We start from the raw sequence: 25035 nt of genomic DNA, 5'->3' as shown, positions 1-25035 counted from the left end.
ATTCTAGACGCTTCAAACCTCCAATCCCATCCCAATACAACTCTACTGTCACCTTCCTGCTTTACTGAGATCCAGGCATCTGATTTTTTCTCTTAACTGGCACCTTACCAGAAAACATTTCTAAGTATCCTCATTTATTTTCCTTTCCTTCAATATCAAAGGAAGATCGTCTATCCTTTCAAAGCTAACCATTCTACAGGGGAGTGCATGGGAAGATGATGTCACATTTATTCTCCAAGAAAGTTATTAGTTCATTCTGGATGCGTTTTTACAATGAAAGTTCAATTACACCCTCTGAATTCAGTAAAAAAAACACTACACTCAGAATTCAGAGTGCTTATATTATTGTGTTACATGTAAAAATGTTATAATTATAGTAACATGTTATGACATATAAAGCAGGTAATAATTATAGTAAGTGAAAGAAGAGAACCTTATTGAAATTAATCCAAGTTTACCAAAAAAGCTCCAACAGTTTAATATTTTAATTATATTTCAACCCAAACACTAATTTTTCCAAAACTAATTTTCCAAAACAAAGTTTTCCAAAACTTTTCTAACTTTTGTTAAACAAAAGATATGTTACCAAGTCTGTTGTAATTTCTATAATAAAATATTCTTTTGATATTTTTAACAGTTGTAATGATACAAAAATATTACACCAATTTAGGACCTGACTGTAAAAATATATATCTTATCTTCCAAAAACTTTAAGAAATTAGTCCAATGCAGTAATACCTCCAAAACAAATGCGTCTTTTTTCCCATGTGAAAGGTCCAATTCTGTAACTTCATCAGAGCTTTCTGACTGAGATCTCAAAAGTCTTGAGCGTTGTCTAGGTTCTGGAATAGGTGATCCTATAATCTCTTCACATATCTCCTAAAAGAAATATAATTGCTTTATATCATATGACTGTCTTTTTCTGTTTTGGGGTTTTTTGTAAACTGCAGTCTTTTTTTATTGAGGTACAACTGACATGTAACCTATTAGTTTCAGGTGTTCAACATAATGATTTGATATTGTATGCTTCAGTCTGGTTTTACATTTTTATATTAACAGAAAACTACTGGGGGGGAGGGGAGTATGTAAAATGCATTCATAGTCCATATTTAATTATCACCTTTATGACTAATTAACCCTTTATAGAGTACATAGCTATTTCCTTTAATTGATAATAGCAACCTTCATACACTAATCCAGAAACTGTCACAGACACAGCAAGACAACACTGACATCTAGTGTAAAAAGAGGACACAACAATTAGTAGGGAATTGGCGGTCCTTCCAGCTCAGAAGGTATTTTCTACTCAGCATTTAAAAGTCCTAATAACCTATGAAGAATTAAAGATTTGTGTACCCAAATAAGATTCTAATCTTTTATATCTTATGCAGTGGTAATTTTTCAAAGCCTCACATAGTAAAATGTGGAATATGATATATGTATCTATGTATGTGTATATTTATATAATACACATACATGTATTTGCTATGCAACTTATTTAGCTAAATAAACTTTGATAGCTATAATAATGATCTTTTTGAGGTCAGTGCAGGCTACAATCTTGTATGGGTTAGTAAGCTTTCACCCATTTTTTAGCCAAAGGTCACAGCTAATCAGAGGTTCTAAATATCTGTTGGCCACAAGGAATACCAAGAGAATGTGGGTATGTAAGCACAAATGTAAGAGACACAGCCTGTTGTTGGTGTAACAGAACTATCTTCAAAAAAAAAAAAGAGGATTATTTTAAAAAAGGTTTTTCAAAAATGTTTTCAATGTTCATGGCTAGGGCATACCTTGCATAAGACTGCAACCACACAGTTTCATAACACAGCTACCTCTGCAGCACCTTCACATCCATTTATCTTACTTACACTCCACATTAACCTGCCCTAGATAAATCTGACAGGGTACCTATTACAGTGGCTACAAAATGAGAAAGAAAAGACTCTAGTCTTGAACATATTTACCACAGATAAGCAATCTTTCTTTTTACTAAAAAAGAACATTTTAGGCCATTTCTTTAGGCATTCAACAAGTATTTATCAGGTGGCTACTACCAGGAGGAACTGGTCTAGCCATTAGGAACACAGCCCTGATGGAGCTTCATTCTATTGGGAGTATCAAGCAGTAGACAAAAATCAAAAACATATTTCACACACAAAGATACACAGAGGTAAGAGAAACAGAAAACAATAAAACACAGAAGGAGGATAGGAAGTACCAAAAATTGACAGGAGAGTTAATTTTTCAAATAGGGTGGTCAAAGTCAGCCTCCCTAAAAAATAAGACATTTGAGCATGGATGTAAAGGGAGGTGAAAGAATGAGCAATGAGGAGAGCAAATCTAGACAGTGGCGGAAAAATCTTTAAGAGAACCTAAAAATATACTAAAATCTAAACAGCAACTTATATATTCACAGTGGAGATGTATTTCACTTACCGGAGGACTGATTTCATATAATTCTTTATTCTTAGCAATCGTGTCATTTATCTTCTTCTGCATATGAGATATATGCTGCTCGTATGAGCCATCATTAGGAGTCTTCCCAGCAATCTGAATACCACCAGGCGTTGGTAAAGCTGCTAAATACACACCTGTAGCTGACTGGTAAATAAATGGGGAAATAATCAGAAAAAAATACCTAAAGAATAATAGTCCTTAAGTTTTCATATTCAGGAATGTGGTCCTTGCCCTGAAGGAAAAAGATAATTAGCATCAGTGCTTACATAGGACATATGTGGAAGGGCACAGAAAATCAGAACTGGTAACAGGGGTTGGTTACTTCAGCAAGAACTCTGGGTAGGTCGGGGACAGCAGTGAAAGGATGATTTACTTTTCACTGCATACCCAACTGGACTTTAAAGTTTTTTGTTATGATTGTAAAAATCTGCACTGAAAAAAACAGCTTATAAAAATATGAAGGGCTTCCCTGGTGGCGCAGTGGTTGAGAGTCCGCCTGCCGATGCAGGGGATACGGGTTCGTGCCCCGGTCTGGGAAGATCCCACATTCCGCGGAGCGGCTGGGCCCGTGAGCCATGGCCGCTGAGCCTGCGCGTCCGGAGCCTGTGCTCCACAACGGGAGAGGCCACAACAGTGAGAGGCCCTCGTACCGCAAAAAAAAAAAAAAATGATTGAAAGTTGTTGAAAAGTAAATTTTTCATGAATGAGTAGCTTACATTTAAAGTGGCAAAAGTAAAAGGGAAACATGCAAAGCAAGTAAAGAAACCGAGTTCAGAAAGGATAGGAAACTTAATCAAGATCACACTGTCAATAAATGTGGGGAAGAGACTTGAATCTGTTTCCGACTCCAAATACCAAGAACTTTTCACTATACCATCCTGCCTCCATAATCACCAAGAGAGAAAACTTGATACAGACTTATTTTAAATATTTAATTAAATAACCACTAAATTGTGACTTTGTAAAAGTACTACATGCCATTAGTACTGAAAAACTATTAGGGGCAATACAAAACAAGATAAAACACACACACACACACACACACACACACACACCTATGTACATTTATGTTTAAATATGCGTCTGTAAGGAAAGCAAAGCAAAAAAAAAATGTATAAAAGCACAAACATCAAATTGTTAACATCAAAGGAGTAGACTGGAGAAAAGAGAAGACAATTCTTTTAACTCTGGATATTTGTGTATTTTGAATTGTTAGAGTTGTTGTTGTTGTTATTGTTATTACACAATTGCCAATCTTGTAAAAGTCTTTCCTAGAAAGGTTATAGTACTCTATGATGAAGTCTGTGCACCAGATGAAATTGATCCCCAGAAGCTCTTTCTCCTGGGTTGTTCATGTGTCCATGACTGCACTCACCACCCAGTCTCCGATGCTCAAGCTCAGAACACCTTCTGCGCCATAGTGCCCCATCTCTAACACTTTCTTAACTGCATTCACTAATGAGGCAACAGCCCAGAATGGCTGAGAACACAAACTCCGGAACTAGACAGGCCTGGGTTTGAAACTGAGTTCCGGTACATGTAACCATATCACTTTGGACAAGTCTCAAGCTATCACAGCATCCGTTTCCTCGTCTTATAAAGTGAAGATAATATTACATTCTTTCCGGAGCAGCCCAGTGCCAGACACGCAGGAGGCAGTCGTCGGAGATTAGCTATCATGGAGGCCACTTGAGATTTAGTAGCTCAGGAGGACCATGAGATTTAACTGCACAGGCTAAAACAGCACAAAGACCAAAAGCTCAAACAGTTATAATGAGTGCCACTAGTGATCCAGAAGAAAAGGTTAGTAAGAATCAGAAAAGGTAGTGTTTGAGGCAGGCATTGAAGAATTACACCAGGGTCACAAACTAGTTTCCTGGGGCTCAACCATCAAAAGTGTTTGCTACAATTGGCACAATGTTCTTTAAACTTCTGAATCTAAACCAAGCTCTTAGTTCCCAAGACACCCACCAAGAGCTACAGTTCTGTATTCAGCCTGACTACACATTTATGTTATGCCCTCGCTAAGCTTGTTAGTTTTTAGATGGGTGAATTATAACTAACACTCTTTTCCCCAAGTTAATCCAAATATCAAGTATTTTAATATGAATCAGATTACCTTTATTAATCACTGCAAATTCATCTTGTTAAAAAAGTGAGATTTCCTAATTAATCATCAACACACAATTATCCCCTACATACATAAATTTGCATATTTGCTTTTATAGAAAGAACAGATGAAGCAGGAAACGATTTAGCATTTTATCTACAAATGCATACTGAGAAAAAGAAACCAAATTCCATAAATTTCTTTTATTTATTTATTTTGGCCGCACTGGGTCTTCCTTGCGGCATGCTGACTTCTTAGTTGTGGCATGTGGCATCTAGTTCCCCAACCAGGGATCAAACCTGGGCCCTGTGCATTGGGAGTGCGGAGTCTTACCCACTGAAGCACCACGGAAGTCCCCCATAAATTTCTTAAAATTAAATTTCTATGCGTGTCTCAGAAAGATGACAGAGAATTCCAATTTGAAAAGTACTGGTGACACAGACAAAAATTCTGGCTGGCAAAGTGCGGAGAATATGAGAGAATTTCCGTAAATATTTTGCAGGTATCTAGTTCTCTGGCTACTTAAAAAGGCAGTTCTCACTTTCCCCACTGATAACTTTCTAGTCTGAACTTATTTTCTAATAAGCCGAGGTGAACATGAAGGTGAGATAAAGAGCTTTTCACTGCCTCACAATTTACTAGCACTTCAGAAGCGCATGTGTTTTATTGCACAATCCACTGCTGAGCGCTGGTGCACATGTCTCTCATGTACTGATTTTCTCCATTAAAACTAAAGATTATCTTGGCACAGTGGTCCTCCCCACTCAGGAGTGATTTTGTCCCCCAAAGGACATCTGGTAACGTCTGGGGACAGTTTCGGTTGTCACACTGTGGGGAAGCTGTTAGCATCTAGTGGACAGAGGCCAGGGATGCTGCTAAACATCCTACAATGAACAAGACGGCTCCATATAACGGAGTTATCCAGCCCCAATTGTCAATAGTGCCAAGAAGGGGAAACCCTGTTTTAGCAATGTACAAACAATAATAAAGTTCAGAACAGTGGTGGCCAACTTACAAAACAAGCTATACATGGCAATTCTTAGAAATCTGACCATAGGAATTATGATCAGAATACAAAAATATAATAATAGTATAAAATATAAATAAATTTATATAATAGTTTATTAATTTAATTTCAAATAATAATCTTATAAATATAAAAACATTTGAAAGCCTATCAGTAGGCTTTTTTTTACTTCTTATAATGTCCCTAAAGCCTTAAAAGCCTTAATGCCAGATCTTTAGATAAGTCTTTTTAGGAGACTCTTTGAATCACATAAAACAGAATCTACAACTACAGGAATCACAAAACAAAACCAATACATCGAAACTCACCGCTAAGCCCATCAACATATTTTCACCCACTGAGATCTGAATTCTCAGTCCAAATAAAGCGTTCATTCCTTTGAGTTTTAGTTTATTCATTAGCTGAGTATGCACTTCATATTCCATAAATGGCAACAGATTACTGATAGCTGTGGCATTTGCTTCTGCTTGTGCCTTCTTTTTTAAGCGACACAACCTGTTAAGGAAAATAATTTAGTCAGTGGAGAGTGTTCTTGGTACAATCTTAAGAAATGTCCAATTTTTTTAAAGTTTCTAAAAGTGTGCTTGATAAAACATTTACTTGTTTCAAACGGACTTCTTAAGTTTAATCAATAATCTTTTCTGTCACTTTTTTCACTGTATATACTTTTGCTAAAAGTCCTATTTGAATAAAAAGGAAAAAAATCTCAAAATCTCTAGAAATGAAATAAATACTGATCAAAATCACTAGAGAATATAATTTTGCATCTTAGGTTTCATAACTCCCTGTGATCATATAATGGGTGGATAGCAAAGGAAAAAACTTAATTTACTCATTAAAAGAATACAAAGCCTACTTGAGTGTACACCATGTGCCAGGCACTGTTGTAGGTGGTGAGCACTGATCAATGAACAAAACACAAAGTCCCTGTTCATGCTTATATTCCAGTGGGGGCAGAGGGGGGGGAGTAGGAATAAACAAAGAAACAAGGCAACCACAGATAATGCTTAAGAATCCAGTCTGTGCAGAAAATAAACCAGGTGAAGAAAAGTGAGTATAACTCGACATAAGGCCTCACAGCAGAGACGACACCTGAACTGGGATCTTAAAAGCACGATGGAATTGAGAGTGCTGGAAAAAGACAATGACGGAATGGAGCTGGCATATTAGAAGAACCAAAAGGAGACCACTGTAGGTCAAGTGAAGGAATCAAGGGTGAGGGCAGCACAGATGAGGGTACAGTTAAGCATGGGCATGAGCATGTTAGGGGCTTCGGGTCATGGTGAGGAGTTTGATTTTATTCTGCCAGCAATGGGAACCCCCACATAGGCTTTACGTAGTAACACAATCCAATGTATATTTTAGGACATCGTTTATACTGCTACACAGAGAATGGAGTAAAGATAAGAGAACTGATGTGGGGATGGCAGACAAAAGGCTTAAATTTAGGTAAGAGACAATGAGAGCTTGGACTAAAACAGGTAGCTGTGAAGATGAAGGAAAGATCCCCAAACTGGCAAGCCAGGCTATTTAGGCCAATAGTTCTCAAACTCTGCCCTGCATCAGAACCACCTGGAGGGCTTGTTAAAAAACAATTACCATCCCCAGAGTTTCCAATTCAACAGGTCTGGCATGTGAACTGAGAATTTGCATTTCTATACGGTCCCCCAAAGATGGTGATGCTATTGGTCTAGGTACCACACTCTGAGAACTGCTGATGAAGACTAATCCCCTCTTACCTAAAACAGAAAAAAAAATAAAAACTGAATAAACTATATCTTTAAAAATCTTCCTAAAAGCATCACAGGACCAGGGCAAGGAGCAATGCCAGGTACAAACTTAAGGAGGTAGCATAAGGAAATTCTTTTGTGGTGGTGGGACACTTCTGTATCTTGACTGCGGGGGTGGTTTACACAAATCTATTTGTGGGATAAAACTGCATAGACCTATACATATATATACAAATACATAAATGAATGCAAGTTTAAAGAAGTGTAAAACTGAATAAGGTCTGTAGCATAGTTAACAGTATTATAACAATGTCAATTTCCTAGTTGATACTATACTACAGCTGTATGAGATGTCACCAATGGGGGAAGCTCACTGAAGGGTACACAGGACTCTGTACAATTTTTGCAACTTTCTGTGAGTCAAAGCAAGTAAAACACAATGAACAATAACCAGCAGAAACAACAGAAAAAAAAGATTTTAGATATTAAAATCATCAGTTACGGAATCAATCAAAGACTATAGTATATGATATATTTGAAAAAGTACAAAATAAAACTTCTGGGAATAAAAATAGATAATCAAAAATTTAAAAACACAATTATTAGGTGTAATAGCACATTAAAGACAGCTGAAGAGAAAATTAAAGAATTGAAAGATAAATAAGAAAATATCCAAAATATAACATAAAGAAACAAAAAGATTTAAAAACATAAGACAAGAAAATAACAGACATAGAGGAGGCAGTGAGAAAGTCTAACATACTTTTAATTGGAGTATCAAGAAGAGAGAACAGATGAAACACAGAACTAATCTAAAATTTTTTTTAAATTCATGAAAGACACCAATCTACAGATTCAAGAAGCCCAAGGTATAACAATTCGGATAAAGAGAACTCCATACCTAACACTTCATAGGGAAACTGCAGAAACCAAAGACAAATAAAATAGCTCACACACAGCCTGAGGGGAAAAAATAGACAAAGTTCAAAGGAACAACATTTAGTCTAATAGGTTATTTCTCAACAGTCGCAATGAAAGCCAGAAGGCAGTGGTAGGGTATCTTCAGTGTGCTTAAAGAAAATAACTGCCAGCCCAAAATATCTTTTAAAGATAAAAGAGACTCATTTTCAGACATGTAAAGATAGTTCACCACCAGCAGATCCATCAAAAAAAATACTCAAGGAGATAACTCAAGCAAAAGAAAAACAACCCTAAATAGAAGGTCTAAGATGCAACAGGGAATGAAAGCAAAAGGAAATGGATTAGAAACATACTTTAGAAGAAGATGTAACATGTCTTTGTAATAACTTTGATATGGAGAGGTAGAATACCATATCTGGAAGAAAGAACTGGATACAGCAAGTATCACTTATTAAAACAGAAAAGACCAAAGAAAGAAATGGAGAAAATCAGCAGTTCAATTTGGAATAAGTATGAGATGCCTAAGAAAATGATGTGTAAAGCAGAGAGGAAAGTATATGGGTCTGAAACTCAGAAGAAAGTTCTGGACTAGAGCTATAAATTTGGGAGTCCTAAACTTACAGACAGCATACAGACTTATAGGGGTTGACGAGTTCAACTAGGGAGAAAGCTTTGAAAGGGGGTCCAAACTCACGGCTCTCAAGGAACAAGAAATGAGGAGGAATCAACAAGGAGACTGAAGACTATACATAAAGGTAGGAAAAAGGAGGAGGTGTGTGGCATTGTGAAGTCAAAAGTTTCAAGAAGGAGAAAATGATCAAGTGTGTGATTATTGCTGAGATGTTAAGTAAAATGAGGACAGAAATGCTCAATGGATTTGGTAGCCTGGCAGCTGTTGGTGACCTAGATAGCTGCAGCTGTTTCCTGTGTGCCAACCACAATTTAGCATTTCCTATTCCAGTACACTTTAAAAGGAATTCTTAACAGCTAACTGAAGTTGTAAAGGAAACACCACATAGCACTGTTCTTAAAAAGACGAAAAAGTCAATTTCCACAATGTATTAGATATTTAATGTCATTAAAGCATACTGAGTCACACCCCCAGCCTGCAACAGGTTAATTAATAATCCTCATAATAATACACATTTGTACAGAATTTAAATGTTTAAAACTGCTTTTGCATATAAACTTATCTGAGTTTCATAAAGAGGATATTTTTCCTCCATATTTTCCATACAGTAAAATAAGAGGTTCAGATAGAATTGCCAAGCCTGCCCAGGATCACACAAGTAGGAAGGAGCAGATATTTGAAAATATGTCTATTTGACTCCATACCCTATACTCCTTCAAGGACCCCAAATACCGTCTTTACAAACATACCTTGCTTGAATGAGACAACCTTTTCCAATAACTGCTGCATCCATTGGGAGGTCTATAGTTGTAAAGAGAACATCGGGAACTTTTTGTTTCCTGCAGTTATAGCAATATGTGAGATGAGCTGGAAATGGCATATTCAGTTCATCATACGGTATATGGCAAAATCCACAGCCTGCAGGCAAATTTTCTTCTAGCCTATTAAGAATACATTAAGAAAAAAAAGTTATTCTTGAAAATTCTATGCATTTTTTCAAAAACATATATTACACATCCAGTACTTGTATACAAACTACACCACAACTTCGACCATAGTTAAGTACCACTATGACTGATAAGAAATGACCAGGAAATCAGAACCATGCACTGTGCTATGAAAGAAGAGGCTTATACAAGTAGAGTCATTTTGCATCAATTCTTATGTTTGATGACTTATCACCTGACAAAAACCACTATCATTCCAATGGTTTTTCCTTTGGGATACAACATAAAAACAAATAAGCGTGACATTTTTTTACTGTGTGACAAAGATAACACAAATAAAATCACAAAATAATTCCTAAGAAAAAATGCTTTTTAACCAACCTAACAATTTGAAAAAAATCTATGGTTAAAAACAAATCTATTTAAGAGGAAAAAATGTAAGTTAATGCTAGGCATATTCTAAAGTTTCTAATTTATGATGTCTGTTTTAGCATTTCTGTGAAACCAAAACACCTGTGTTTCAGAAATGAATATCCATCATACATAAAGCACAAATGTACAACCCACAACCTCCCCATTCATTGTAAAATGTCTGTTGTATTGTGCTGTTTATGAAATCATTTTAGAATGATTAAGTATTTATTCAGTCATTAAATATGAGGAAATGAGGAGAACAGGAAGGGAAACAGAGGGAAGCTCCATGGAGAAATCCTAGCTTTCACACAGCCACATCTTCTATGGCTCTGGTAAGATGTGGGTTCTCAAATCCCTTTCATCTAAAGCAACCCTTTAAAAGTTGAAATTTGGCAAGTAGACACATTAAAAAGGGAAAAGAAAACTCATACAACACCTACCAGGAGTCAGACTTTCTGTATTCTTTGTATACATTATTTTACTGAATTTTCACAATAACCCTCTAAATCAAATTAAGTTTCTCCCAGATATTATTCTTTTATTGGTGAGATGGCATTCTTGCCTATTAGAAGTAACAGGGGAATCAGACAGATCTGGGCAGGGCCGTGTGACTCTGAGCAAGTCATTTAACCTCTCAGAGCCTCCTCTATAAAAGTGCAACAACAATATCTACCTAGAAAGGGTCTTTTTTGGTTTTTTTTGAAGATTAAGTAAGAAAACTATAGCTAAATACTCACACCCAACAGAGGGCAACAAAAACTAGTTCCACTTGGCCTGAAACCAAGCTGAGATATTAAGTAGCTTGCTCAGTCACACTAAGTACTAAGTAGCAGACCTCAGATTTTTATGCCAGTTTGTTTGAATCCAAAGCCCATGTGTTACAAGGGGACACAGAAAGATGAAAACTGGGGCAATTTTTAACTAAACACCTCACAGAAATTTGAACATAAGTGGTGTAACATCATAAGGCATAAAAAATAAAAGTGCTAAAATTTATGAAAGCATTTGAAATATGAAATGTACAAAAGGCATTATCTTTGAATACTCATACCCTAGGGAATTTTTTTCTTCCTTCTACTCTCCTACATTTTTCAAATTTTCTCTAGTAAGCACTAGTAATTTCATAGCAGAAAGAAAAAGACATTTTCCACTTTTACAAGTAGGGATGGTATCTGTTGCATCAGTCTGCCATTCAAGAGAGCTCACTGTGTCCATCCAAGCCACAATACCGAAACAACCAAGCTGGATGGGAAAGGTTGTTTGTTTAATTAGGCTTCTATCTAGTGAAGAATGGAATCTAATAACACAGGTGAGAACTATATGACAGGACTGGGACAACTCATTGGCAAAGTCAGTTTTCTCAAAGGAATATTCCAATTGTTCAATATACTTCAAAATGTCCCACCTCCACTTTCCTATTTACCATGACTTTTAATGCTCAGAAATATATTATGGTCAAAACCCATTTTTAATACTGACAAAAGAAGAAACTGACCAAGGTCTTCTGTGTGCTTACCAGAGCTAGCATATCTTTCTTTGCTATACAGAGACTTGCAAATTTATTCTAAATTTGATCACATACAGAATTTTTTTTGCTTTTTTCCTTAATATACACTAATACATTAATACCGAGGGGAAATAAATATGCATAGTGTAGAGCAAGGGGTATTTAAAATTTATATTATTTGGGCAAACTCTGGTGCCAAACTAATAGTTTTTTGTACATATATTTGATAACTTCATCATTTTATGGAAAATACTTATGACATTTATGGAAGCTAACAGAATAAAGGGACCAATAATCAAATAAACCAAAAAGTAATCTCATTTTACCTAATGCTTTCATTTTTGCTTTCTCTTTCACATATATTAAAGTTATATTTCATGAAGCTTTTATAACATAATTGAAGCTTTTATACATAATTTTCGGATAACATAGTATTTTGAGTGTTTTGTAAATTAAGAATTTTATGAAAATTGTTTCATGACCTTTTCCTGTTTTGGAGGTAAGAGAAAGGAAAAGGAAAGGAAGAGAAAACTCAAATAAAATAAATTATTTCTACACTGTAGCAAACAAAAAAATGTATACTTAAATCCTTCGATTGGTAATCATATGTGTAATTTATCAAGATAACAGAAATAATGGTGTGTCATACAGTGCAGAACCCAACACTTCTTTGTTGCTATGGATTAAGTAAAAATCAGTAAAGTGCCTGGTCCTGATTTCAAAATTGCACACCTATAACCCACCCTCATAGAGAAGGACTAGCCCAGCTCTGAGAGGAAGAAAGTCAACCTCTCCCTTCTCTGCCCTTAAGGAAAATAAGCCAGGCTGTCATGACAACCTCTGTTCCAAACAGCCCTCCACGGTGCCATCCTGCAGAAATCTAGGGTTCAGTACAGCTGCTGTGCCGGATGCAGATAAAATACAGACCTCTTCACTACAAAAGAAAAAAACATAAACAAGTTAACATTTTCAGGGAATCTAACTTTGGAAAATGTTAACTATCAAAGTGATACAAGGGTGACAATTTAAATTTAAAGTTAGACTCTACTAAATATTAATATCACAGGATTACCTCCTAAACCTAGAATAGAAAACAGAAATAATGTTGTTAAAATGGAAAGGATAAGAATTCTTTCTTATTTAAAAATTGTAAAAGATAAAATTAATGCCAACTGATTCCTTTATTTTGTTTGTTTTTTTATTTTTCCATGGAAAGGCATTTTATTTCTAATATAGCAGTGTGACTCCTTTAAAACATGGTAAAGCTGATAAAGACTGGAATGTTTCAAAATATAGGTAGTAATAAACTATATTGCTGAATCCAGCAATAACCCATCAAACTGTATTAAAATACTCTTTAAATGTATACTGAATTTTATTAAAATTATTCTAAAGGCACAACTATGTAAATATCTATATTGTTATAGCTTAATTCAAACTTAATAATAAAAAGATATCTGAAACAAATAAAATACAAAATAAACTAAACAGAGCTTTTGGTACATCATTATATGTATGATAAAAACTGATTTTCAAAAGAATTCTTTGAAACTCTTGATTACATACCACCCAGCTTGAAAGCCAAAAAAATTAAACAATCAACATAATTATTGAATGAGATCACCCAAAGCTAGTGAGAAAAGTAGCAGCCTAGGGACGAAATGCTGGAAACAAAGAGTAAATGGACCAGAAGAAAGGATATAAAAGAAATGGTCTGTAAGAGGCCAGGCTTACAACGTTTAAGTGGGCACTGAGAACGTCAAAAAAGTAACGGGGAGCCACAGAAGGCGCCAAATCAAGGAGCTACAAGAGCAGGTGTGCATTTCAAGGTATGCGTCTCAGGGAACTGAATCCAATAATAGTAAGTAGGACGGGTTAGAACAGAAAAAACTAGTAAAGACAGGATTTAAAGACAAACACATTTTGAGGTCTAGAGGGAAAAGAGAAATTTGTATCAGGTGAATGCAAACTTCTAAGTAACTTAATTGAACTCTTTTCTACAGACTCCTGCAACTGTAATTTATCTCCAGCCACTGATCTACACCTCTGGCCTTCTCCACATGCTAGTCTTTTCGCCTTGAAAACCCTCCCTATGCCTTTTCTCTTCACTGATATAACTCATGCTCAGCTCCCAAGATTCAGTTCAAGCTTCAGTTACTTCCTTAACACTTTCTTCCAATCCTACTTCTAACCTCCAGCCTTCTGAGATCCTAAAGCATCCTAGGATGTCTCTATCATAAAATATATTATACTTGTCATAATTCTCCAGGAGAATGTGAATCTGATGGCAAGAACTATGTCTTTTAAAACCACATCCCTAAGACCAGAGAGTGCATGACACGAAATCCATGAATAAGCAAGACTACCTGGGGAGTAAGGCAGGATAAGCGTAACAAAGTTAGTCGTTTAACAAAAGGAGAACAGCTACTATGGGAATACAGCAGTTCAAGGGTATCATACGTGGTCTGCAAAGGAAAAGAAAGGGTCCTCAGAAGATGAAATAGCATGGCTCTGTAACATCCTCATTTACTACAGTCTAATCATTTTTTTCTCCAACAAAAATGATCGCCACCACCACAAGAGAGTTATCCATGTAATAGCTGGCAGTAAGAATTATCCAACACAAGGTGGAAAAATAAGACAGCAGAAGGTCACACAGTTTCTAGATGATATCCAATACAAACTTCTGAACGAGTGGAAAGTAGGGTTCAAGGATGGCAGATAGCAAGTAAAGTCAGAACCTATGTAAGGAACTGGGAAAACTCTTGGTTAGGATAAGGGTCAAAACAAACTAGGTGTAAATGAGCAAATGGGATGGATGGAAAAATATTAAGTTGTGATCCAAGAGGGAAATTTTATGGTTTCAATTTTTTGTTTGTTTTTTTGAAGATGTTGGGGGTAGGAGTTTATTAATTAATTTATTTATTTTTGTTGTGTTGGGTCTTCATTTCTGTGCGAGGGCTTTCTCCAGTTGTGGCATGGGGGGGGCCACTCTTCATCGCGGTGCGCAGGCCTCTCACTGTCGCGGCCTTTCTTGTTGCGGAGCACAGGCTCCAGTCGCACAGGCTCAGTAGTTGTGGCTCACGGGCCCAGTTGCTCCGCGGCACGTGGGATCTTCCCAGACCAGGGCTCGAACCCGTGTCCCCTGCATTGGCAGGCAGATTCTCAACCACTGCACCACCAGGGAAGCCCTATGGTTTCAAATTTTTAAAGAGAAGCAGTTTCAAGCGACAATGAGGTCCAAAATAAGGCTGAAAGTCACGTGGGGATAGAGGATTTGAGAATGAGAAAGTACAATGCCAGGCTGTTAGAAGAGAGATAACCTTGTTTAACTGGAGGAGATTGGCCAAGCAGTAATGAACAAGGCAGAAGAAAGCTTTGGAGGTAAAAAATTCTAAACTGTGGAATGTCATGGATGTTAAGGAGGAGAGGCTATCCAAATGAAAGGTAGGAGAAAAGTGGATTGAGAACTAGGAGTATGGAAGTCCCCTCCTAACTGGGTAGAGTTAGAAAGGATGATTTGTTGGCAGGAGAAAGTTAAGTTACAGTTAGTAAAAAAAAGGCAGAAAGAGTTTACAATGAACTTTAAAGACACATGGCAAGTTCATTTACAATAGATCAAGGGTTCCAAAATCCCAGAGGAAGGAGTTAGTGGAGTCACAAACTGGAGTAAAGTAGGCCTAGAGTTAATACTTGCTATGTGCCAGTATTATATTCTCATTTAATCCCTCAATAACCTTAACTGATAGGCAGTTATTATCTCCACTTCAGTGTACAAACTGAGGCTCACAGGAGTAGAGTAACTTTCCCAAAGTTTCACATTAATTAAGTAGCAAAAATGGCGTATGAACCTCGGTGTGATATACTCTAAAAAAGCCCATGCTCCTGGACCACTCCACTATTCTTCTTTTCCCTGTATCTGCATAAAGCTTTCCCCCTTTCAGATGACAATCTGTAACTTACAGCATCTAGAAAATCAAGTTGTTTTCATTTACCAGATGCTAGTTGATTCACTGTAGCCCACTACAGCATGACAGCCTAATGCTTTGGCATGTGATTTTATTTCTTGTCTGATTTCTGCCCACCACGCATCTCGAGTTTCTGGTTCATCTGAAAAATAAATTTTAAATCAGTTCACTACTCAATAGCACATTGTCTATTTGAACAAGAAATGGTTAAAATAAGCATACTCTGGAAGGCAAAGAAGTACTATTCTACAACAGTTTTTAAAACTTCACATCTTTAAAATGCTACTTCTCAAAAAGCTTATTAACATTTTAATTTAATGCTACTTCTCAAAAAGTGGAGATACATACTTCCTAATCACTTGCATTTAGCTGCAAACTACTGATGAACAGCAGCTGCATATATAGTAACTTTTTAAGTGCAAAGATGTTTAAAAAAGAAACGGTCTATAATCAGCATATCCTAATTTGTTTCTTTTTGTGGCAATTCCGTTTGGGAACAACTTGGAATAGAAAAAACAACTCTAAATAATACGCTAAGTTCTTACTGTAAATTTTCCACATAAAAGGCACTATTAAGACTGAAAATCAAACAATCCACAAGCCTTCTTTTTGAATTTCACTACTTATGCAGTTTTCAAATACGTTTTTCAAAATAAGTAGAATAAGTAGAATCATACTCACTAGTGAAATACTGAAGACAGCAAAGTAAAGAAAGGTTAAAAGGCTTGGTATAGCTCACATTCCTATGATCTCCTCCGCAGGGAGGAGATCAGCAAAGGGGAGAAATGAGGAGATAAAAGCCAGAACTACAAATGATGCCAGCCAGTTCTTGATTTAAAGTTTTGGATCCAATACAGAGCTACCTTAAAACTTTCTTTCAGAAGAAAAGAAAGAAAGGCAAACTCCAGGAAGCTCAGGAAAAGATCAGAGTACGAGATAAAATAAAGAAGGAAAAGAAACAGAAACTACTACAATATGGTGTTAGCAATCAATATTATGAATTAAGAAATGTGTGAGACAATTAGGCGGCCCTATTTTGCACATACACTACTATGTTAAAGAACTTCTTCATATTCCTAACTGACATGTAGACGTCAACAGCACAAATACACTTTCAAATCCATTCTTTTTAGGACATACGTGTTTTCAGACCAATTTGGATATCTATTTAACATCATCCTTTCCTATTAGGGAAATTTTATATCACTAAGATGAACTATTATTCAAGTAGTTGCTCAATCTATCAAAGTACTTATGATTCTTTGAAAATAGATATCACAAATAAGAGAAACATATCTCAGTTTAGAAAACAATTATTTTCCTGAAAAACTGTGTAAAACAAAAAGTCTAACTTTTCTAAAATTTAATAGTAGAACATGCTATTTACTTTTTACATCATCCCAGTATTTACAATACTACTTGCTAAACCAAATAATCGTACACTACATTTTTAGATTTCTCGCATTAGGTTTGCCTACATATTGCTGCCAAGTAATACACGGTAGCTTTTCTGTTTTAAAAATGAATTTTACAGGAATTAATCCACAATATTGTTGTTTAAATTAATGAAAAATGGAGGAAGTTACTTATTTTAAGTTCAAGATCTATTTATTTAGAAAGGCCAGCATGCCTAAATGGAAAAATATGTAATAATAATTACTATGAGATACATGTAACCACAGAGAATACAAAGTTTTTTTACATCAAACTTACCTTGGTATAATACATAAAATAATCAGATAATTAAACCAAACACTATGAAAGAATAAGTGGCTGATTAAAAAAAAAAAAAAACAAGAAAAAATGCTGAATGCAGCGCAAGTAGAGCATTCATTCTCTTCTGACAAGTTCACAAGCAGCCTTTATTTTTGACACATGAGCCACACAATTACACATGGGGATGCCACTGCTGTACTTAATAAAGTATTTACAAGCTTAATAAAAGCTAAAAAGTTACATAACAGGGGGCTAAGGAAGCAAATGGCATATGTCCACACTCCAAAGAATTTGTTAAATTTGGTTTTTGGCTAAAGCAAAAGCTCAAAGAACGAAGGGTTTTGCAAAGCAGATTCAGCAGACAAGAGCCAGAAACAGTGGATGTTTTGGCGCATGCTTGGATCAGGTGACAGTACAGACTGAAAACTATGGCAGCTCACTGAAATGGTTACAGAAAGTAATGGCCCTAGATTCTAGGTGAAAGCAAGGCAAGCATACAGTAGGGAGCACTTAATCACAAACTAGTAATTGGATTAACAATAATTACCTACAACTGTAAGCAAGAAGTCAAAGGAACGTTTTGGCTATTAAATTTAGGGGTTAATTAAGATAAAATTAGGATAAATCAATTTATTTAATATTACAGAAAAATTAAATTTATCTTCAAAGCCTATTTTATACTTAATGCCAGAGATGAGCCAGAGAAAATTCAAGTAGTAATCATAACTCAGCCTAACTTATTACCACTGAAAATTCAGAAATATCATAGTTGCCTAACTTATTACCACTGAAAATTCAGAAATATCATAGTATTTAATCCCTATTAATGGAATTTTTAAAGCTTAGAAACAGCTAATTACATTTCTTACAGGAAACACACTAGTGAATTTGAAGTGTTTTACTCACCCTACAAAAGTAAAAACTAAGGATTTACCATACTAATATAAAAGGCAAAACGAAGAGTCCAGCTTAAAAATTTGCTGGCAACTATACATGCCATATATGAAACTGGATACAATCTGGTCACTTGAAGTATATACAGCTGAGATGCGAGGGTTGCAAATAAACATTTCAGAGATGTCAAGAAAAAAATATTTTCACTTTAAATACCATGCTCCTCCCAATAATCTATAGAATTACTTATAATTATAAAAAGATTATCATTTTAGGAGATATTAAAAGTTATATATTTATACAAACTATATTTCATACTATTTTATGTTTTTCTTCTACGGATCAAAACTCTTCATTGCTAATATCACAAATCTTTTACTATATCCTTTTAATTGTAGGCATGAACTGAGCTCTAGACCTCACTGATGCCTTTTTTAGGGGTAATGTCTTCATGCCTGGGTTGACACCACAGTCAATTCATTTTACTACTGTTACTTGTCTAGAGCATGGCCATAGCTTGATATCTTGCCATCGTTTTAGCATTTTATCTTGTTTTTGAAGTACAGGTGACACTGGTAAAGATTCCTAAAATGACAGTAATAGTTTACACCTCAAAAAGTAAAGAAATGAACAACTCAACATAACATGCTTTTATAAAACTGAATCCCTTTGAGATTTTAGGCAATTACACACTTGCAACTAAGAAACGGTGACTACCTAAAGTGTTCAATTTAGTTCTATTTTTATACAGCTCTAGAAGAGAATAACTCTGTCCTTGGGAATCTTTTAATCTAGTTGAAAGAAAAACAGGAAATGGATAGTTATTCAATCTAATTTTTAAATAAGCAAGAAAGATGAAGTGTTAGGTAGGATTTTCAGTACAATGATAGTGTATCTTGTTAACGGACAGCACAAAAAGCTACATTCTCAAATACCTGAAATTAATATTCCAACCCAAAACAACCTTTTGAAGAAGATATATTTCCCCTAATGAAATAGAAATTAGAGAGTTCAGGTTCAAGGGAGTATACAACCTTAAACTGGATGGTGATTCAGTAAAGACTAAAAAGAAGAGTCTCATTATAGAAGAAGTGATGTGCAAAGTCAGAGAAAACTTCAAGACATAGTAATTTAGAATGTTAGGATGGTGGCTGGGATACAATCCATGTTGGATCAAACTGGAGTCTTTACTATTTGTAAAAAAAAAAAAAAAAAGTCAAATATGTAATCTACTCCTTGATTGCGAAATTTCACTCTTTATACATAATGTAACTGGCGACCAGTTACATTATTTTATACAGAGAGAGAATGATATATTACATTTACATGTTACATTAAAATAATGTAACAGAATATCCAGTTACACTTTACATATACATATATATGAAAAGAGTGAAATTTCACACTTAAGGAGATTACCCATCTGACTTTTTTTTAACAGTAAAGAATGAAAAGTAATGAATATCGTTACATTATGTACAGAGGGAAAATTATGTATTACAGTTATATGTCACATTATAAAGAAAAGCTCACATGTCACGCATGCTATATTTATGCCTTCTTGAACTCTATATATCTATTTCCTGAAAACCTTATTAAAATACTGAAAACCAAAAGCTGCTTAACTACTTTAGGCTTAGTTTGCACAGCTGCTCATGAGTGTCTCTCAGACATAGAAAAATAATAATTGCTGAGATTATCAGCAGAATTCAAGTTCCAAGAAAGCCTATCTCCATTTAACTAACACACACACACACATACACACACACACTCACAGAGCAAAACAGTATAACAAAAAGCTTCGACCAGGTATGTAAAAAGGATGAGGATTTACACTGGATGAACACTGGTGTTCCCAATCCCCAGCATTGTGCTCAAGACATGGTGGGCACTCCACAAACCACCACTGAAGAAATATTTGCATGATCAGACTGATATGTATATTCTATAAATATTTCCTTATATATCAGCTGACTCATATTTTGTTAAAATTAAATATTTTTAAAGCAGTAACTATACATTTCTTAGGTTTTAACTATTAATTTTTGCCCCCAAAATAGAGTGAAATTTCTAAACAACTACAGTTCTAAAAACTAACAAAAAAGAGTAATATTTTCTAAATTCAGACGACTAATCTAGAGCTTGCATTATCACTAGCCAAAGTTCATTTACTATAAGATTGAGAAAATCTTCAGCCTAATGTCTTAAAATCTACAATCTGTCTAAAACTTAAAAAAAAAGAAAACTTTTTAGAATATGCTCAGAAACAAAAGAAAAGTTAGCTTCAAACACCTTGTTTTACTAACTCAGGACTTAAAAGCACTCTTAAAAATACTGTCTAAGTTTATAAGCTATTTCAAACTAGTACTTTTCAAACCACATTATATAACTACTTTATATTTCCTCTTGTCACTTCCTGAAAAAATTATCTAAGCTGACAGGCATCCTACACAAGAAAAAATAACAAATTTTACTCAACTCACTGAGACTATTACTAATTAAGAAACATGTATGTCTGAGCTATTCAGAAATAATTTTAGTGGTAAACTCAGAAGAAAAAAAAAGATCATAGCCATCTGAGAAACAATAAGCTCGGGCTATTAAAATTTACTCTTAAAAGTTTACAACTGAACTTTCAAATAGACTTGAGTTTCCACATGCCCCCCGGGATGTCAGACTTCTAGACATGTGGAATAACCTTAATCTATCTTCCTCTCTCAGCTGAAAGTTGCCAAGAGCCTGTTTCACTCACCACATCCTACTAATCACCAAGTCCTGTGGATTTTACATTATAAATAGTTCGTAAATTTATGGTTACGAGTTTAAGTCCTGAAGCCAAAGTAGTAAGGTTGAAACTCTGGCTCAGCCACTTTCTGTTTTACTTTGGGGAAACTGCTACATTTCATATTGCTCATCTACAAAATAGGAATAATGCCTATGTCAGGGTTGTGTTTTGAGGATTAAATGATCTACTACCATAAAGCACTTAGAAGAGTATGTAGTACATAGTAAGTGCACTATAAACCTTTAGCTCTCCTATGACCACCAAATCCTAGGTCACTTATCTGGCCAGTACCACTGCAGTCTACTAACTGGGCTCCCTGTCTCTAGTCTTGCTGCTTTTAAATCCATTCTCCAACCTCTAGTCAATGATTTAATGCAAATGTGGTCATGGGCTACCCTGTCTTATTCCTATGCACCTCCTGCTCCTGGCATGTCACATACAGATCCGCAAATGTTACATCCTCCTTCCTAGCAGCAAGATTCATCTTGTCTTTCTCAAAGTCTGTTACCAGGCCAAGAAAATAAGAAGCAAGGTAAGAAAAGGTAATAATTTTTAAATAAATTCTCAGATAACGAGTTCCCTTCTTCCTGCTCTATAAAAATATTTTCTATCACTTGTAGTTAACACAAACTAAGACAACAAAGCAGGAGAAAAGGGGGCAGGAAAAAAAAGGTAAACTAACAAAGACATTCTAAATTAATGGCAAAAAACTTAAAATAAGTATGAAGTAGCTATGTAATAAACATCATCGAATGAGTAATGGCTAGGATATTGTTTTGCACATGCTTGAAGTTTCAGAACTACATTCAAAGAATGTATTAACATGGCTCCAAATACACTGTCTGAAATATAAATCTGCGTGAATCTCCCATATACCATCCAACACTGAGCTCAAGAATTACCACCTCTATAAGCTTCCCTGCCACATAGCGTTAATCCTGCCTTCCTCTTTAACTCTGTATCTTGTATCACTCCATAACACACAGTAATCCATTTACATATTCTTCTATCCTCCCAGAATATGAGCTTTCTGAAAATAGGAGGACTGGCACCTTTGCACACCTATTATCTAGTGAACTGTATGGCACAAAATAAATTCTAATAAATGTGTGCATGATATATCGTGTTTCATGAAATACTATTGTGTGATATAAAATGTTCTCCTATATTTTTCCACATTTTAAAGTTTCTGAAATAGGAATGTCTAATAATTAGTAAGTATGTTTGACTACCATGTGTTCCCTTCTCTTTTCTCTTGGAAGGCATCTAACACCTGGTATTCAGAGGGTCCAGAAAATACAATATTGATGGAACAGTTTCTAGCATTAATAGAAACTGTATCAACAACTACTTTTCTTACTGATGTGGTCAATTCTTGATTTTCCATGGTAATACAGGACAGGAGTGGCTAAATATTCCCTAATGATGGAGAAAAATATATAAATGATTTGAATATATTTACCAAATAAATCACTTTTTTTCAGAATTATCAAGTTATTTTTCTGAAACTAGTAGCCGAAAAAACCTGGTTTCTGAATATGTGCCAACTACTGGAATCAAAAGATTCTAACACCTCAATCAAAAGCATACAACTATGAGCACATTAAACTAAAAGTGTCATCTTTTAATACGCTATAACATATCCACCTTTTCTTTCTTATACTTACTACTGAACTTTATTTTAAATGATGGCAAGATATACTGCTTCCTCAACCATGTTTTTCCTCGCCAGATTCTGTAATTCTGCTTACGTGGGACAAAGTCTTTATTATGTCTACAAGATTTAACTTTTGCCTTTTCCACTTTTCCAAAACTGTTCTATCATTTAATACATCTCTCATTCTAAACATATTTGCCCTCACAAGGTTTCAGGCTCCTTAAATTATTAATGATTTACGCCCTCAATGTCCCGTTCTCATGTAATTAGCCTTTTTCTCTGCCCACTACCCTAATCTGCCTATGTTTTAAAAATATATTCTTATTTTTATTAAATGAATCCAGCAGGGTATTTTTAATTTCTCACTAAAAATTAAGTATAAAGCATGACATTACAAATGATTACTTCTAATCAATGTGATAACATGCTGGCAAAAACTTGGATAGAAAAAAGAGGTAATTTCCCCAAAGATTTACCAATTGATGTCGGTCTAAATCTGCAAAGGTTGGACTTGATCAGATTGTGTACTAGACTGACTTTAGGTAAATCTACATGATGAACATGAGTTACTTCATAGTCAAACATGCACTACTTACATCAGAACTTACATCCTGGACTCCTAAGAACAAAAAAAGTTTACAATATTGAAAAGATTATGGGATATTATCTCAAATGCTAAGCCTCCTGGTGTTTCTGTTTTTGTTTTTCTGTAAACAGATGTACTTTCTGACACAATTAACTGAAAAAGTTCTATAGGAAAATACCAGTTTCTGATACTAAATCAAAATGGCTCTAGTATGTAATTTAAATCTAAAATAAAAATAACATAAAAATATAGATATTTATATTAACAGAACATGCTTTTAACAAAAAGAAAAATTGCCTTTGACTCTAAACCACATCATCAGCTGTAAAGCTATCTTAGTTTAGTTTCTTTAAAAGCTACAAACTATATTCATATGTAAAATTACTTAAAAAGAAATATTCTCATGTCGAAGGGGAAGGAGGAAAGCTTATGAAAGCTGTTAATCCCCCCAAAATCTGCTCTTACTTACTAAATTTTGGAACACTCTAGAATTATAAATAAAAATGCTAAGCTATGCTTTTATAATATTTATAGAACACTAAATATATTATAATCAAATCTCAATTGAAGTTTAAATATACTTTACAATTATTAAACTAGTCATTTAATACTTATTTATTTAACAATTAATATTTCCTTAATCACAAAGCTAATGCCAGTGTCATTTACCTGATATGAAAAAACTGTCCAAAATGTAATAAATATAATTTAAAGTTATCATTCTGAAAGTTAATCACCTAACAGAAGTCATTCATAATTTATGGTATTTCTATGGTTTTGATTAATTCATTTTAGTTAACACATTTTTATGTTTGCCATTTCCATGGAGATTACAAAAGTTATCACATATGTATTGCAAAATGTTATCTGTATAACTGAATTGACATTAAGCCTATTTAATCTAGAACATTTCTAAAAACTTCACTGAGCTGCCATAATTTTTGTCAGCATATGTAGTACTGAATGACCATTAAAATACCTGAATTGAAACTATTCCAGTCTAGCAGTTTGTAAGATCTTGTGTTACCCATAATTCCGACAAAGGCTGAGTTCAAAACAGCAAATTAGTAGATCAGTTTTAGGTGCAGAATAGTAAGAAAAAAACAAAAAACACTACAAATAAGAACACAATTGACAACACCACTTGACAGGAACTAGAAAGACACAGACAGCAGAGTTAATAAGAAGTAGAAATAGATAGAGAAGAAGGAACACGCTATCATAATCTAACATTAACTAAAGTCTAATTAAAGATAATTACCTTTTCAAAACCACCCCACTCTTTCCCTTATTGTATGACCCTGTTTGCTTAATATTTAAAAAGAGGAAGTTCTAAAAGAAATAACTCCAAAATACAACCCATAGAGTTAGTAGGTGGTTGTGATTTTAAAATAAGACTTTTCCTTTTACACTCAGTGTGAAAAGAAAATTTCCTATATTCACTAGTCAAAAAATAGCTGCAAGATTCATCTGAGAGTCCAATACAGCACTTTTAACATTAGCACATGCACCTCATCCATCATAATTTTCTCTCGGCAGAGTAACTCAGTGTCATAAAATTAATACATCATCATTATGGTAGATGTTAACTGAGTTTTGTTTTAACATTCAGCTCTTTTCAAAATTAAAATTTTTTTCATAAATAATTATTTAAGGGGCCTGGAGATTAAGAAAATGTTAAG

At 34.8% G+C, this 25035-nt stretch overlaps 1 protein-coding gene across 17 annotated transcripts in view; it reads right to left on the bottom strand.

Annotated features, from left to right (window-relative positions):
- The window catches only part of C2CD5 (C2 calcium dependent domain containing 5), an 82054-nt gene that overhangs the window by 20413 nt on the left and 36606 nt on the right, over nt 1-25035 (bottom strand). For 14 of the 17 annotated variants that reach the window (XM_065887353.1, XM_065887351.1, XM_065887354.1 and 11 more), the window contains 6 exons: nt 15743-15857; nt 12586-12681; nt 9629-9820; nt 5906-6092; nt 2440-2604; nt 739-879 (listed from right to left, as the gene is read on the bottom strand). In XM_065887353.1, the coding sequence (XP_065743425.1) occupies nt 739-879; nt 2440-2604; nt 5906-6092; nt 9629-9820; nt 12586-12681; nt 15743-15857 (896 nt within the window). Of the gene's footprint in view, nt 1-738; nt 880-2439; nt 2605-5905; nt 6093-9628; nt 9821-12585; nt 12682-15742; nt 15858-24332; nt 24399-25035 lie in introns of all 17 variants that reach the window. The other 3 variants (XM_065887349.1, XM_065887350.1, XM_065887359.1) reach the window with 1 other exon arrangement.

This window comes from Phocoena phocoena, chromosome 11 (genome assembly GCF_963924675.1).
Source record: "Phocoena phocoena chromosome 11, mPhoPho1.1, whole genome shotgun sequence".
Lineage (NCBI taxonomy): Eukaryota > Metazoa > Chordata > Mammalia > Artiodactyla > Phocoenidae > Phocoena > Phocoena phocoena.
The sequence above is the reverse complement of the archived record's forward strand: the minus strand, read 5'-3'. Positions and strand labels throughout refer to the sequence as shown.